The sequence below is a fragment of the Canis lupus genome, chromosome 7, assembly GCF_011100685.1.
Source record: "Canis lupus familiaris isolate Mischka breed German Shepherd chromosome 7, alternate assembly UU_Cfam_GSD_1.0, whole genome shotgun sequence".
In the NCBI taxonomy this organism is placed as follows: domain Eukaryota; kingdom Metazoa; phylum Chordata; class Mammalia; order Carnivora; family Canidae; genus Canis; species Canis lupus.
This window is the reverse complement of record NC_049228.1, coordinates 17,812,926-17,828,754: the sequence shown is the minus strand read 5'-3', so window position 1 is coordinate 17,828,754 and position 15,829 is coordinate 17,812,926. Positions and strand designations below refer to the sequence as shown.

General features: G+C 35.0%; 1 protein-coding gene across 4 annotated transcripts in view; it reads left to right on the top strand.

Moving 5' to 3' along the window:
- The window catches only part of EDEM3 (ER degradation enhancing alpha-mannosidase like protein 3), a 70,001-nt gene that overhangs the window by 43,779 nt on the left and 10,393 nt on the right, over nt 1-15,829 (top strand). For 2 of the 4 annotated variants that reach the window (XM_038542288.1, XM_038542290.1), the window contains exons 10-18: nt 542-667; nt 880-963; nt 2,627-2,710; nt 3,227-3,351; nt 7,601-7,766; nt 8,286-8,440; nt 9,338-9,494; nt 11,729-11,920; nt 13,500-13,665. In XM_038542288.1, coding sequence (XP_038398216.1) covers nt 542-667; nt 880-963; nt 2,627-2,710; nt 3,227-3,351; nt 7,601-7,766; nt 8,286-8,440; nt 9,338-9,494; nt 11,729-11,920; nt 13,500-13,665 — 1,255 coding nt within the window. The remainder of the gene's footprint in view (nt 1-541; nt 668-879; nt 964-2,626; nt 2,711-3,226; nt 3,352-7,600; nt 7,767-8,285; nt 8,441-9,337; nt 9,495-11,728; nt 11,921-13,499; nt 13,666-15,829) is intronic. The other 2 variants (XM_038542289.1, XM_038542291.1) reach the window with 1 other exon arrangement.

Sequence of the window (15,829 nt, the reverse complement as noted above, 5' to 3'; positions counted from 1 at the left end):
ATATCTAGAAGAAGAAAAAAGAAGAGAAAAAAGAGTTTGAAGAACATAGAAGACAGATGTAGCAAACTATAAGAGTGGTAATAATGAGTAGATGCATTAATTTAAGTAGGGGTGAGCACCAGAGTATTACATTATCTGAGAAGGGACTAAACTTCTACACACAGGAGAAAACACAACTAATTCTGTAATATAGAAGCCTGTAACTATATTTCGAGAGGACATAAGAGCATCCTTTGGCCACAGGGTCTTACTAACCATGGACCAGTCCCACAAGACAGTGATGTTCAGGTCTGGTCCCCTCAGAAGATTCTATATTAACTATAATCTTTAATATTCCACGTCAGAATTAATGCAGGGAAGTACATATAATATATTTTAGAAAAATTTCCATAAAGAATGATTTAAATATTTACACAATAATTAGTCAATTTATTTACATATAAATTCAGTTTTACTTTCTTCACAATGCAATTTAAGTAGTGTTTTTAGAATAATACATCTTTTTCATCTACTTTCATGAACACATATTGTGATCTTCTAGCACTATGATGCCATAATGAGGTACATTAGCCAGCCACCTCTTCTGCTTGATGTGCATATCCACAAGCCAATGCTGAATGCTCGGACTTGGATGGATGCATTGCTCGCCTTTTTTCCAGGTTTGCAGGTAAAAAACCAAAAGAAACCCCCCCAAAACCTATGCTTTCTTAATATTAATGTAGAACAATTAAGTGCATATGTGGTCTCTACAATTGAATTACCAAAATGGAGTCACGTTTTAAAATTTATTAATGTATATTTTTCTGTTTATATGATGACTCTAGATAAAATCAACTCCTATTTTTATTAGGTAATTTTGTTCTTATTGTTGACTTCTAGGTCTTAAAGGGGGATATTAGACCTGCTATTGAAACTCATGAAATGTTATATCAGGTGATTAAAAAACATAACTTCCTACCAGAGGTAAGCAAATCATCATTGGAATTCTAATTTATGTATAGTATAAATTGCTAATTTAAAGATAGCAAATGTTATCTAATTAATTTATTTTTGGTTTATACAGTACTATATACGTTTTCCTTTTTCTCATATATTAAGAGAAATCTAAAGTAATGCTGACCTTTTATGTAAAAAAAAAACCCCAACAACCCAAATTAGTATTTCTCAGCCTTTTCTAATCTATGCCATTACCTACATATTGTCTCATTCTAACTTTTACATATATCCACCAGCTAGAGAGATTTTTTACTCTTTATTTTCTAAAGCTTATTTTATGAAAATGATATACACTGAATGTATACTCTTCCTGGTCACATAGACTGCCTAGTTTTTATATATTAGTAATAAATATTCTTGCTAAAAAAAAAAAATAAATAAATAAATAAATAAATATTCTTGCTAGCTTGATATGGTAAGATCTTAACAGGACACACTTTGGCTTTCCAGAAATGTACCATTAAAAATTTCCAAATTCATGTATAGCCTTATTCTGTCCCTGTTTATTTATTACACTCTGTGAGATATCTAAGCATTCCACCAACTTACATTGCTTCCCAAAGTATCTATTTTAGAAAGTATGGTTTTTTTTTTTTTTTTTTAATTTTTATTTATTTATGATAGTCACAGAGAGAGAGAGAGAGGCAGAGACAAAGGCAGAGGGAGAAGCAGGCTCCATGCACCGGGAGCCCGACGTGGGATTCGATCCCGGGTCTCCAGGATCGCGCCCTGGGCCAAAGGCAGGCGCCAAACTGCTGCGCCACCCAGGGATCCCTAGAAAGTATGGTTTTATTAGACTTTAGGCAAATAGGACTGTGCATTTAGAAAATTCGTATTCACTCAATAAACCAAAGTTCAACTAAATACATCTTACCACAGATGAATTTTTATTTGGTTCCCATAAAGGTTTTGGTTTTATTTTTAATCTTTTTTTTTTAAACCAGTTGGCTCTGTTAGTGAATAATTTCAAATGAGACTAGTTTTCTTTTTTTTTTCTTTTTTTTTAAAGATAATTTATTTATTCATAGACACACACACACAGAGAGAGAGAGAGAGAGAGAGGCAGAGACACAGGCAGAGGGAGAAGCAGGCTCCATGCAGGGAGCCTGACGTGGGACTCGATCCAGGGTCTACCAGGATCATGCCCTAGGCTGCAGGCGGTGCTAAACCGCTGCGCCACCGGGGCTGCCCGAGACTAGTTTTATTTTTAAATAATGCCTTGTCTCACTCGCAGAGGATTTGAGGTTGTTATAAAAGAAAAAATATGCTAAAATGCTAAAATAGAAATATAGAGAATGACTTAATAATTAAGAGAAAAAATAGAGATAAGGAAAAAGAAGAAAACCCAAAGATCCATGTGGTGGCATTACGGAGTTTCATAGTTTAAGCTTCCTAATAGCTAAAATGATCACTTACAGAAATAATTACACTTAGTTGGTAAAAATAGCACCTTAGCAAAAATGAATTATGATCTTAAGAAATGAAAACTTTCATTTTATAGATGAAAGTTATCAATATTTTAATTTATAACTTGTTTATGGTCTAACTTATGTACTACTATATATTCTAGAACCACTTGTTTATTTTTAAAATCACATTTCTATACCTATTTATATGTTGTTTTGTCCAGGCATTTACTACAGATTTCAGGGTACATTGGGCTCAACATCCTTTAAGACCAGAATTTGCAGAAAGTACCTACTTCTTATATAAAGTAAGCTATTTTACCTCTCTTTTTGCTGTTTAGTCCCCATTTTCTGTTGGATATCTCACTACCTTATAATAGTAATTGGGTTTTCAGAGTCCTTGTTTAATGTTATAATGGTTGGATATGTTATGGTTTTCATTCATCTAGTCCATAACTATTGAAAGAAGAATTGACATCTAAGTTTTGTGTCTTTTCAAAATATTTACATGAACATTTCTAATAGGAGAAATGTTATATTCTAGAGCTGCTTTCTAAAGCATGTCTCTTACCTTTCTGGGCATTGAAAATGTTATTTAAGAGCCAAGATATATAGTTGGACAGCTTTCCAGTTGTGTGTTTAAGAAATTCCATAAAGCAGATCCATGGCTTATTTTCAGAGCTAAGTTCTGTGTAACATGTGCTCCAGTGCCTGATACAATGCCAAAGCACCTAGTAGGTACTCAATAAATATCTGATAAATGAGTGGGTATATGGTAATATATAAGCTATATATATGTATACATATATTCTCCTTTTTAATAGGCTACAGGAGATCCTTACTACCTTGAAGTAGGGAAAACACTTATTGAAAATTTAAATAAATATGCTAGAGTGCCTTGCGGATTTGCTGCCATGAAGGATGTTCGTACTGGAAGTCATGAGGACAGGTAAAACAATTCCTAACATCCCCTTTCCTCAGGGTAACTCTGAAACAACACAGAATATAACTCTTAGTTAGAATTCAGATAAGCTTAATGCTTTTACAAAGGGTTTTTGAAGGTGCAAAGCTTAGTTCCTTGTGTTTATTAAACTCTCTTCAATAGGCTCATTTAAAAAGTTTGTATTTTTATCATAGTACCTGGCATATAGTAGCTGCTCCAATGATTCTAAGTAGATGAGTAAGTGTTCATAATCAGAACCTTGGTAATTAAGAGTATTAGGAATGGGGGGCGGGGTTCTGTGTTTATTTCTAGCGTTGTACATAATATAAAAACTGTTATCAAGATGATGGATGATCTGGATTGTGATTTGTATTGAGTCAAGAATTCCTCAAACATCTCTTGGTTAATGTGTGTATTCTTAACTCTGTTGCTGATTTGGAGCGCTGGTGAAGACCATTGGCAATTTCTGTTTCATTGAATACTGGATAGATGTGGATGGTATGAAATATTCAAGCTGTAAAAAGCTTACTCTGGTTACTATGATATTCACTAACATTACAGTTATCCCAGGATTACTTTTCTGGTTATTTTAACCATCCAGAACATAGCGACACATCTCTAACGAGCACTAACGTTTGCTTATTTGGTTACCAAATGTTCATTCCACAGGTATTTATGAAGGTGTCTTCTGTGCCAGAGTTATACTAGTTTTTGACAATTAAAGATATGAAGACATGTCTTTTCCATCTTTGAATCATTGAGAATAGGCAGATAAACAGACCATATTAAAGGGACATGAAATACATTGGGATATGACAGTCCCTGGGAGGTTTATGGAGGCTTCTGTATCTTGAAGGATGGGAAAGGAAGAGAAAAACAGTGGTAGAAATTTCAGGCAGAGGGACTAAAGGCAGGTGAGTCACATCTTTCATCATTACTCAAAGTTGTCCCATAGTCCTTCGATCGGAGTATTTAGATAATAATTAATGAGGCTTGAGACCTACTTCTCTGATCATAGCTGATAAGAAATGGATGGGTTTTTGGAAGTAGGCATGCAGATACCAGCAAGAAATGAAAGCAGATAGGCTGTGTATTTATTTTTAACATTTATGGACTGCTTCCTGTGTTCTGGGCACTCTTCTGATTAAGTACTTGCTTTGTTTAATTCACTCGATCCTGACAATAACCCTCTGAAATGCAACTTCTATAATCTTCGTTGCATAGATGAAGAGGCCGAGGCACAGAGAGGTTGGGGAACCTACCTAAGGTCACACAATTAATAAGATTAAGTCAGAATTCTCATCAAGGCAGATTAGCTTGTGAATACAGTGCTATTCTGACAACTCATGCAAGGAACAATATTTAAGCTCCTACTGTATGCTAGGCACTGCCCTTAGGTGTGGAGATAGAGAAATTAGAACCAGTTCTTACCTTCCCATGACTTGTAGATAGTGAAGAAGATAGGTGTGTAAAGAAATAATTGTTGTAATCTTGTGATTTGTATTATAGTAGAAAAAAGAGTAACAGGTTGAGGAATTATAGAGGATGGTATGATTTACTGTTCAGAGAATTCCAGTTTTTAAATTTAGCATTCTTTTTCCCTACCAAATAGTCCTTATATGACATTGTTTCTAGACCGTTTACCACTGCATTTGCCCCAATCTGATTATATTCCAATATATAGAGTATCTCTTAAAATATCATATCCAGGATTAACCATACTCAAGATGTGCCTGGCAAAACATCACTGTTCAAGAACAGCTGTGAGGTTGCTAATTTTCTAAGCAGATAATGGGTTTACACCCTCTATCCAGTTGAGGATCATTGCTTCATCAACTCACTGTTCTCGTGGCAGCATTGTATCTCTTCTGCATTTGGCCCAACAAAAGGTTGAGAACTACTAATCTTCATCATTCCACGTTACTAGATGTGCTTTAGATTTTTTAGCAGCTTTATTGTATTTGACTCACAGTGAAGCTATGGCCAGTTGTCTTCAGTTAACTTAATTGTGGCCTGCTGACACATGGGTATTCTCCACCCTGCTTTTGAGCAAGTGATTTAGTGTAAGCTTAGAGCTTTAGAGCTTTATACTTACCTCAGCAAAATTTGATTTTGTTGGGTTTGTGTGTGTGCATGTGTGTTTCTAGACCGAAAAGAGTTTGATTCTCATCTCAGTCACCTAAATTACCTATTTTCAGTGATCTACAGTTTGGATAGGCATGGTTAAAAAAATTCATCTAAATTATTGGGAAGAATTCTGGTTAGGACCATGACTGTGTACCTTATGGTGTGACACTTGAGAGCTTTCGAGTTACAAGCCCTTTGCATCCAGTGGCTTATTCCCCAACAGATCTACTAGTGCTGTCACCTGTCCCACTAGCATACATACACGCATGCACACACAATTTTCAAAATGGAAATAACTATATGTTCCTTAATAACTGAAATAATTTAAATGGCAAAAAGAATATGAAAATCTTCCCTAAGACATTTCCCCTACTTGCCCACCCTAAGATGACCACTGTTGGCAGTTGATAAATAGTCTTCCAGATTGTTTTGTTGCATATGTGTTTGCATTTGTGTATGTTTATGATTTTTTAATACGAATTAGGTTATATGATATGATACCCAGTTTGCTAGCTTTACCCAATTCATATTGTGGTGTATCATTTCTCTGTTCAAAGTGTTTACAAATCATCTGTTTCATAATCAGTTCTAGAATTCAGCAAAAATCAACACCCTGCTCATCAGTCTACAGTTTTCTTTTTTTTAAGATTTTATTTATTTATTCATGAGAGACAGAGAGAGGCAGAAACATAGGCAGAGGGAAAAATAGGCTGCCTGCAGGGGTCCGGATGCAGGACTTGATCCCAGGACCCCAGGATCAGGACCTGAGCCAAATGCAGATGCTTAAATGCTGAGTCACCCAAGTGCCCCATTTTTCAGTTTTCAAGCTAGCATTTGCTCATGACAATAACTATTCCTCAGAAAAAATTAAATTATAATAAGTATATTGCAAGTTGACTGGAGGTGTTTTATCTGTTCTGAAAAAATTAACATATAAAATGTTCAAAAAAGTTTTGAAACATTACAGATGAGTCTTTGTTCCAAAACACAATATCATTGATGTGTAGGAGAAAGAATGATAGCTCTGTTTTTGAGCTTATACAATATGCCAGGTGCTATGCTAAATAGTGGACTTTACAATATCTCATTTAGTCTTTAACCCGGGGTTAGGCTTGTATTATGTCCTTTCCAGCAAAATAAACTGAAGCTCATAGTCCTTATATAATAACCTCATGATTACACAGCTAGTCATTAGAAAGTCTTTTCTATTTCCAAAGCCTGTGTTCTTTACCTCTATGTGCCATTGCCTCTCTAGTTCATTCTTTAGTAATACTGTTAAAACTTGCTTTTGATTTAGTAAATGTTTATTGAGTGCCTACTGTGTGCCAGGACTTGTGCTTGGCTGGAGGTGTGAAACTATGCAATCTGTCCAGTAAATTACAAGTTATTATGGCCAAAACCTAGGATATTTTGGGAGGTAGTAAATATAATTAAATTTCATGTTACTGTAACTCCATTTAACAGCTCTGCTCTTTCTGCCACTTTTAATTTTATTAAAGCTTTTCTTTAAAATGTTTATTAAAACATTATAACATTAAATAATTTGTAAAATTGTGTATATTTCTATCCCTCTTACTTCTGTATTCCCTTCTTGACTGCTGTTTAAATATTTGCAAAGTTATCATAGTCCCTGTGATTTTTGTGTTGTACTTTTTTCATGTAATTTTTTATGATTTCCTTTACCTTTGAAGCCTTCTTATTTGTCACTTAAATGGCTACATAATGAACTCCATCAAAATTGTATTACTTATCCAGTTTTAATTAATACTAATTGAATTCTTGTATGGCTCTCAGTAGTAAAGTTGATCTGTATTACTGCCCTACTGTTGGTTCTCTAATAGAAGAAATGGAAAACTCTCCTTCATTGGAAGGCCAACTGGAAAATCTTGTCTGTACTATTAACAAGATTTAGTGTACCTGTGTGGTAGGCAGCGCCTCTGGTCTTTTTCATTTCCTTGGAATATTCTTGGAGTCAAGACTATTACCACTGGGGTATAGATAAATTCTATAGCACTTTGGACATCTAAAATGGTATAAATGTGTTTATTGACCTTGACTCTCTGTCTTTCAGAGTGTTGGCATTTGAATATTTTTATGTTCTTAGATTTATTGTGACTTTATATTTTAGAATGGATTCTTTCTTCTTGGCTGAGATGTTTAAATATCTTTACCTATTATTTGCGGATAAAGAAGACATTATTTTTGACATAGAAGATTACATCTTTACAACAGAAGCTCATCTGTTACCTCTTTGGCTCTCTACTACAAATCAAAGCATCTCTAAGAAGAATACAGTAGGTTATGTTTTTTAATTAAATGTCTGATTCTCTTGTGTTTCTTTTTCCAAGTGAAAGTAATCCATGAATAGAATTCAATAAATAGGGATGCCTGGGTGGTTCAGTGGTTGAGCACCTGCCCTCGGCCCAGGGGGTGATCCTGGAGTCCCAGGATCAAGTCCCACATCGGACTTCCTGCATGGAACCTGCTTCTGTCTCTGCCTGTGTCTCTGCCTCTCTCTCGCTGTGTCTCTCATGAATAAATAAATAAAATCTTTAAAAATTAAAAAAAAAGGATTTTAAAAAAAGAATTCAATAAATATATGTATGGTAAGAGGAAAAGTATACTTGATATTTTCTTTGTTTTCTTTTATTGTTTTATCCTGTATACTCTTACTACTAACTGTATTCTTGTTTTGTTTTCTTATATTGTTTATCTGGTATATGCTTAGATTTCATTTAGTGTTTCATTTGAACAAGCTATAATGTTAAGTAAAATAATTATTTTTATTTATGTAGCATTCTTTTATATTGTAGACTTCAGAATATACAGAACTGGATGACAGTAATTTTGATTGGACTTGTCCAAACACTCAGATTCTCTTCCCTAATGACCCATTATATGCTCAGAGCATTCGTGAACCCTTGAAAAATGTGGTGGATAAGAGCTGTCCTAGAGGCATCATCAGAGTGTAAGATGTATTATTTTTATATTTGTTCATATCAAAGTTAATTGTCAGTAAATGATAGAATGTAAGGAACATATAACAACTAAAAAGATATTGACTTAGGCCAAAAATATGTTGAAGTATATAGTTATCACTAATTAAAAATTATTCATCGGTAAAGTTAGATAGCAAAGTTTATTCTACAATAATGTCTGTTTTATTATGGAAATTTATTATGGTGATTATTTTGTTTATTGAACTAAGTATTAGTCAAAGGGTGGCATATAATAGTTTTTAACTTCTGTAGTTCATTTTTACAGAATAGTTTTGTCAGATGCTTCCACATGTCTTATATACGTAGAAAGTATTTTTCCTTTAATCTATAGTTTCTATCTAATGAAAATACAGTCTTTTTTGTTTTATTTAATATTTTTTGATGACGTGCTTATTCTTGGTTTTTAAATAAAATTTTTGGCTTAATGAGTTCATTCTCAAATAGTTACATTAGAAAGGCCATCAATAAAAAAATTAAAAAAAAATTTTAAGTGAGTTTTATTACTCATGGATAGAACTATTGGTTTGCTTTTAAAATATTGGGAGAAAACCCTGTTTGTCAAGGAAGAAATCAATAATAACAAATCCCCAAGTCAACCTATTTTCTACCTTTAGATAGTTATAAGGCCAATGGCTAGTATACTCTTGTAGGTAGCATACATGCGTTGATAACTGTAAAATATATTTGAGAGCTATACTGCTTAATGACCTAAGTTATATTTGGGAAAATAACTGTTTCTAGCTTTTCCAGTTTCACTAGTTCTAAAAATAGCATTTTGCAAATATCTAAAATTATTTTTATTTGCCTTAGGTTTTTCCCCAGTTCTGATTTGTAGTTTTTTAAGCCTTGCCTATAATTACTTTTAGCAGAGAGGAGAGTTTCAGGAGTGGAGCTAAACCCCCTCTGAGAGCCAGAGATTTCATGGCCACTAACCCTGAACATTTAGAAATCTTGAAGAAGATGGGGGTGAGTTTGATTCACCTCAAAGATGGGAGAGTCCAGTTGGTTCAACATGCAATCCAAGTAAGCCATTGCTGTACTAATTAGATACCATCTTGCCCTTTTTGGTCTTACCAACTTTAATGAGATAATGACATTTGGCTTTCTAAAAACTTAATCTGTGATTTAAATTCGAATTTTAGGACTTGGAACTATCTTGGAAAGCCCTGTAATTCAACCCCTTCATAGTACAAATCAAATCACAAACAGGTTGGGTAATTTGCTTAAATCTATAGAATCAAATGTAGGGCTCAAATCCAGATTTTTCTGTTTCTCAACCCCTTGTCTTTCCACTATTTTACTTAGAGCATAATCTTAAAAGCTAATAATTAGTTTTAATATCTCTGTAGTTTATAGTATTCTAGCTTCCAAAAAGCTACTGAATCTACATATTTTATTCATTATGGAAATCAAAATTTGCATGTATTTGTCTATGCCTAGGAAAGATAACGTGCCTTTTTGGGAAAATTCTATTGTTTTTTGCTTTAAAAGCTTTCATAACATGAGGCCTTTAATTTTTCACCTTATTCACCTTATTAGTACATTGATTCTGAGAAAACACAGTTTGCTAAATAATTTCAACCTGCAACGGTCCCCTATATCTGTTAATCTCAAATTCAGCCTTCTTGCAACCTTAGTTTCCCCTCAGATTTCTTTCTCATCTCTGTTGTCACTTCCATCCTTCCTTAAAGAGTATCCTGCCGGGATCCCTGGGTGGCGCAGTGGTTTAGCGCCTGCCTCTGGCCCAGGGCACGATCCTGGAGACCCGGGATCGAATCCCACGTCAGGCTCCCGGTGCATGGAGCCTGCTTCTCCCTCTGCCGGTGTCTCTGCCTCTCTCTCTCTCTCTCTCTCTGTGACTATCATAAATAAATAAAAATTAAAAAAAAATTAAAAAAAAAAAAAAAGAGTATCCTGCCTACCTCCTTATGTTGTTTCACTTACTGTCACTTCTCAGCAGTGGGAGTGGCATCTCTAGTTACATTACTTTCACTTATGCCACCAGTGACATAACTACCACCTACCACCAGTGGCCTCCTACTCTTTATTTGGTTGAATATTTTGTAACTGTTGACTGACCCTTTTTTTTAGAACATACCCCTTTCTTGACTTCCAGGGCGTACCAGCAACATACATCTTTCCTACTTTCTGTTCATTGCTTTGTGGATTCCTTTGGAGCTTTCCTTTTTTGGCACAACCACTCAACATAGGCACTACCAAAGAATCTGGATCATACCCTTTTTTCTCTGTATTCTTCTTTAGCAGTCACATCTATTTTTACAAGTTCAGCTGCTATCTTTGTACACATGATTTCTTAGCTATACATAGGTAACCCTGATTTCTAACTTTACACTTAAATTCAGCTTTAATCGGCCAGTCATACATGTCTGCATCTCTGTCTCAGTCTGCCCAAACCTGAATGAGTTATCCCTTCCTGCCCCCACCTCAGTCCAACTCTCTTCCATTTTGTGTGCCATTTCAATAGACCTAACGTTATTCTCTTAAGTCACCAAAACTAGACATATCCAGATAGGCTTGAACTTTTCTCTGTCTCCTGACTCCTTTCTGTTCTCTGTTATCATTTCACCCCCGTCAAGTCCAAAGGACTTTTCCTGTTAGGTGTCAGATTCCACCTTCTTTCCACTATAGTCAGGCCTTCAGCTTTTCCTCTCTCAAGACTCAATTCAAATATCCTTCTAAATATTTCCCAGATCCACACTGGCAGACTCAATCATTCCCTTGTCTGTGCTGCTAATCTACTTTCCCATTTGAGAATTTTATCAGAGGTAAATTTATATGGTTGTATACTCTAGATATAAACTTCTTAAAGTGAAAGACTCCCCAGTTCCTAGTCAAGTGCTGGGATCTTAATAGATGCATGATACATATATTTTGAATTTAGTGTGGTTATTGGTTCATAATTCCAAAGTCAGTATGAGGTTTATTTCTTAAAAAGGGAAGCAGTGGAAAAATCAAGCAAAGTAAGCATTTCAGCATTTGGTGGAAGTCCAATTCTCAATTCATATCAGAAGTAGTTTGTAGAACAGTGAAAGAGATGTTGAAAAATTACAAATGCTACTTTTGGAAAATATTTCCAGAAGTAATATTTTTAGGACAAATCAGGCCATAAATATTTGATAGGGACCGAAACTAAAAGGGGAAATACTAGAGTAGATTATAGCACATTAGTATTTAAGACATCAAAAAGTTGAATGTTTTCATTTCAAAAGGGTAAAATTAATCTGTTTTCTTCCTAGGCTGCTAGTTCAATTGATGCTGAGGATGGTTTGAGGTTCATGCAGGAGATGATCGAATTGTCAAGTCAGCAACAAAAAGAACAGCAGCTGCCTCCACGAGCTGTTCAAATTGTATCCCACCCATTTTTTGGCAGGGTAGTATTGACTGCTGGACCAGCTCAGTTTGGGCTGGATCTGTCTAAACATAAAGAGGTGTGTATACTTATAATATGCTTGTTGAAAATGAATGTAAAGTATGTAAGTATTGTCTAATTGCTTAGTCTAATTTAGTAGTTTTAATTAATATTTAATTCAAAGCTCAAATATTTACTCTCCCAATTAAAGTTAAAAGTATATCTTGCAAATTTTGAGTCATGTTTTACGTATATAACATGCTTATAGAATTTCATTTAAAATATTGCTCAGATACTGCCCAAATCTTGACGTATTCTCTTTGATATCTTTAATTTATCTAAAAATGTTTTTTTGTTTTTTTGTTTTTTTGTTTTTTTTTTACTTTTTAACAACTAGTAGAACCTTTCACTGAACAGACATCTAACTTGGAGCTTTAACGTAGTACAAACAGGTAAAAGCGAAGGTGTTCTAGCTCAAGTGGCTTTGGAGAGCATGACCCTATAGTACCACTGAGCCAACTTGGAAGACCCACTAAGCTGGCCCAGCTCCTTAGTTTTTTTTTTTTTGTTTGTTTGTTTTTTAACTTTTATTTATTTATAATAGTGACGAGAGAGAGAGAGAGAGAGAGAGAGGCAGAGACATAGGCAGAGGGAGAAGCAGGCTCCATGCACCGGGAGCCCGATGTGGGATTTGATCCCGGGTCTCCAGGATCGCGCCCTGGGCCAAAGGCAGGCGCCAAACCGCTGCGCCACCCAGGGATCCCTCCTTAGTTTTAAAGTAGGAAACAAAGACCTACATTGCTAGGTTCATAAGTTCATTTGTTCATAAGTTCATAAGTTCATTTGATTGGTTGCAGAGTTGGGACTAGACCCAAGTAGCCTGATAATCTAAAGCCAATGCTCTTTGAACTCCATTATCCCTAAATGACACCTTTTTTGTGTGTGTATTTTAAAGCTATAAAGGTTTATAGATTGATTCATCCATTCAGCAACTCTTTTTTGAGTCCCAGCTATATTCCAGGCACTATTTTAGATGTTTGCTGTCTGTCATGTTTACAGAGTGCAGGTCCATACCTTCATGGAGTTTGCATCTAGGAGAGAGGGGGATATTAGTATCTTTACATTAGTATCTTTAAAATCAGTTTTCTGGTGGATTTAATTTTTCTGGGAATAAGAACAACTTGTGGATTTGTATAGACTAAATCCATTTTTTCCCTCTTTCAAAAATCTTTCTGGCTACAAGTGATGGTTTAAAAGTGGTTCCCAGCTATTTTAAGTGTAGGTATGGTTATGTAGTGAATCTGCCTACGGATTCCAACTTTACCACTTACTAACATTGTGTCTTTGAGCAAACCCTAGTCTCAGTTTCCCCATTTGTTAAATGGTGATATTATATGTATTATTTTTCTTAGAGTTGTCTTAAAGATCAGATTTAGTAATTTATGTAAAAATGCATAAACTGCAGAGCACAGTAAAATGTTGGTTTGGTGCTATGATATGCAAAATGTTGAAAACAAAATCTTATTCTAAATAAATATTGAATATGTTATCATTAGAAAAGAAATAAGGTCTATTTAAAGCTCTAGATAGTGAATTTTATTGACTAGATAGTGATTTGAGAAGATAAAGGATATTTAAGTTACTTTTATTTCTGACAGACAAGAGGATTTGTTGCAAGCAGTAAACCATACAATGGTTGTTCAGAGCTTACTAACCCCGAGGCAGTGATGGGAAAAATCGCTTTGATACAAAGAGGACAGTGCATGTTTGCAGAAAAGGCACGCAACATTCAGAATGCTGGTGCCATTGGTGGCATTGTTATTGGTGAGTACTCCTCTGTGACATTGTGTTGACTAGGAGATCATTTTTAGGATTTTTCCTTGTATTTTTCAAAATTTTATCAGAGTTCATATTATTTTTACTTCACTAGACAGCGTAATGGATGGGTAATCCAGTGACGCTCTTAATTTCTGTGTATTGTATATGTTTTTTTAAAGTCTAGATTTGGCTTTTTGTATATTAATGCTAGTACAAGTACTTAGGGACAGTGTGAAGGTGGGCACCCCAAAGCACCCAACATCATGGATAAGAAAATGTGCTTTGAGATCCAAAGCCCCTTAAGGGCAAGAAGAAACAGGCAGAGGAAGGAGCAAGCTCCATGCAGGGAGCCGGACACAGGACTCCATCCTGGGTCTCCAGGATCATGCCCTGGACTGAAGGCGACGCTAAACCGCTGAGCCACCAGGGCTGCCCTAGACAAAATCTTTAGAAAAATAAAAATAAAACTACCCATTCCTCCACAAAGATGCAGGCTTTGGAGTCAAATACATTGGAGTGCAGTTCCTGGCTCTGCCACAAAATCATGGTGTAATCTTGGCTCAGCTTTAGTTTATCAGTTTATTCAGAATATTTTTTGAACAGTTAAAATGGTAATATCTTTTAGTTGTTTGTAAGGTTTGAAGGTATATATAAAATTTCTTAGCATAATAGCTTACATATCATAGGTATAAACCCTAGTTGAAAGCAAATTCTTATTTCCTCAGGTCTTTTTCCAGTGAAATTACAAACTCAAATCATTTTACCTCTGTATTTCAACTAGCATATTCTGCTTTTTTATTTTCATAGAAAATCACTTATAACAAGAAGGCCATGACAGGGAAAATATAAATTTTTCTTTCCCTTTTTAAGATTTATTTTTAGAGAGAAAGAGCAGAGGTGAGAGAGGGCAGAGAAAGAGAGATCTCAAGCAGATTCCCCACTGAGTGGGGAACCCCATGCAGGACTCGATCTTACAACCCTGAGATCATGACCTGAGCTTGAAATCAGGAGTCAGGTGTTTAACTGACTGAGCCACCCAGATGCCCCAAATTTTTCTATGCTTTATGTATATAGTTTATATTCAGAAAGAACTAGAAGACCTGAGGTCACATCCTAATAATGAACTTAAGTTTTTATAGCTTCTCTCGCAGGGGAAATCTCTTTTGAATTTTTTTTTCTTATTAGGATAGATTTCCTTTATGAATTCAAGGTAAATAAAAATTAAGGTGTTTAAAATAGGATTGTCTTCAGTGAAAATAATTAAGATATTTAAAATAAAATATTAGGATTTATTTTAGTGAAAGTAATTATTTTACTATTCCTTTTGGTTATCCCATTTAGGTACTAGTGTTGATTTATTAAGTGCATAGATCATTAGCTAAGTATATAGGAGAAATTCTGCTTAATAACTTAAATCAGCAATTGGCAAACTATAAGCCTGTAGGCCAAGTCCTTATCACTGCCTGTTTTTGTAAATAAAAGTTTTATTGGGACACAGTCATGCCAATTTGTGTAATATTTTCCTTTTTTTTTTTTAAGATTTTATTTATTTATTCATGAGAGACACAGAGAGAGGGGAAGAGACATAGGCAGAGGGAAAAGCAGGCTCTCCATGGTGAGCCCAATGTGGAACTTGAACTCAGGACCCAGGGATCACACCCTGAGCCAGAGGCAGACGCTCAACCACCGAGCCACTCAGGCATCTTCCAATTTGTGTAATATTTTCTGTGCCTACTTTTGAGCAACAATAATGGAGTAGAGAACTGCATAGCCTAAAATATTCAGTCTTTGCCCAATTACAGAAAAAGGCTGCTGATGTCCAACCTAAATCATCTCTCCATCCTTGGTTATTTTCCACACTGAGATTTCTTTTGAAGAATTTAATAGCTTGTCAACACAACCATTTTGAATACCTCTTTATGAAGACTTTAAAAATATAAAATATTTTTTAAAAAAGGCTGGAATACGTGTGGAATAGTTTAGATTTTCCCTCTAATTCTCATGATTTTTTATACTCTGCAAGGTTTGTCAAGTCAAGTTTGTTTTCTTTAATAGCTGTTAGGATCCTCTACTGACTTCTGTGGATAAACAAATAACAGGCAATGATCCTTACTTTCAGGAAATTTCATTTTTAAAGGGAAATTTTCTTGTATTATAACTTCTTTTCCCT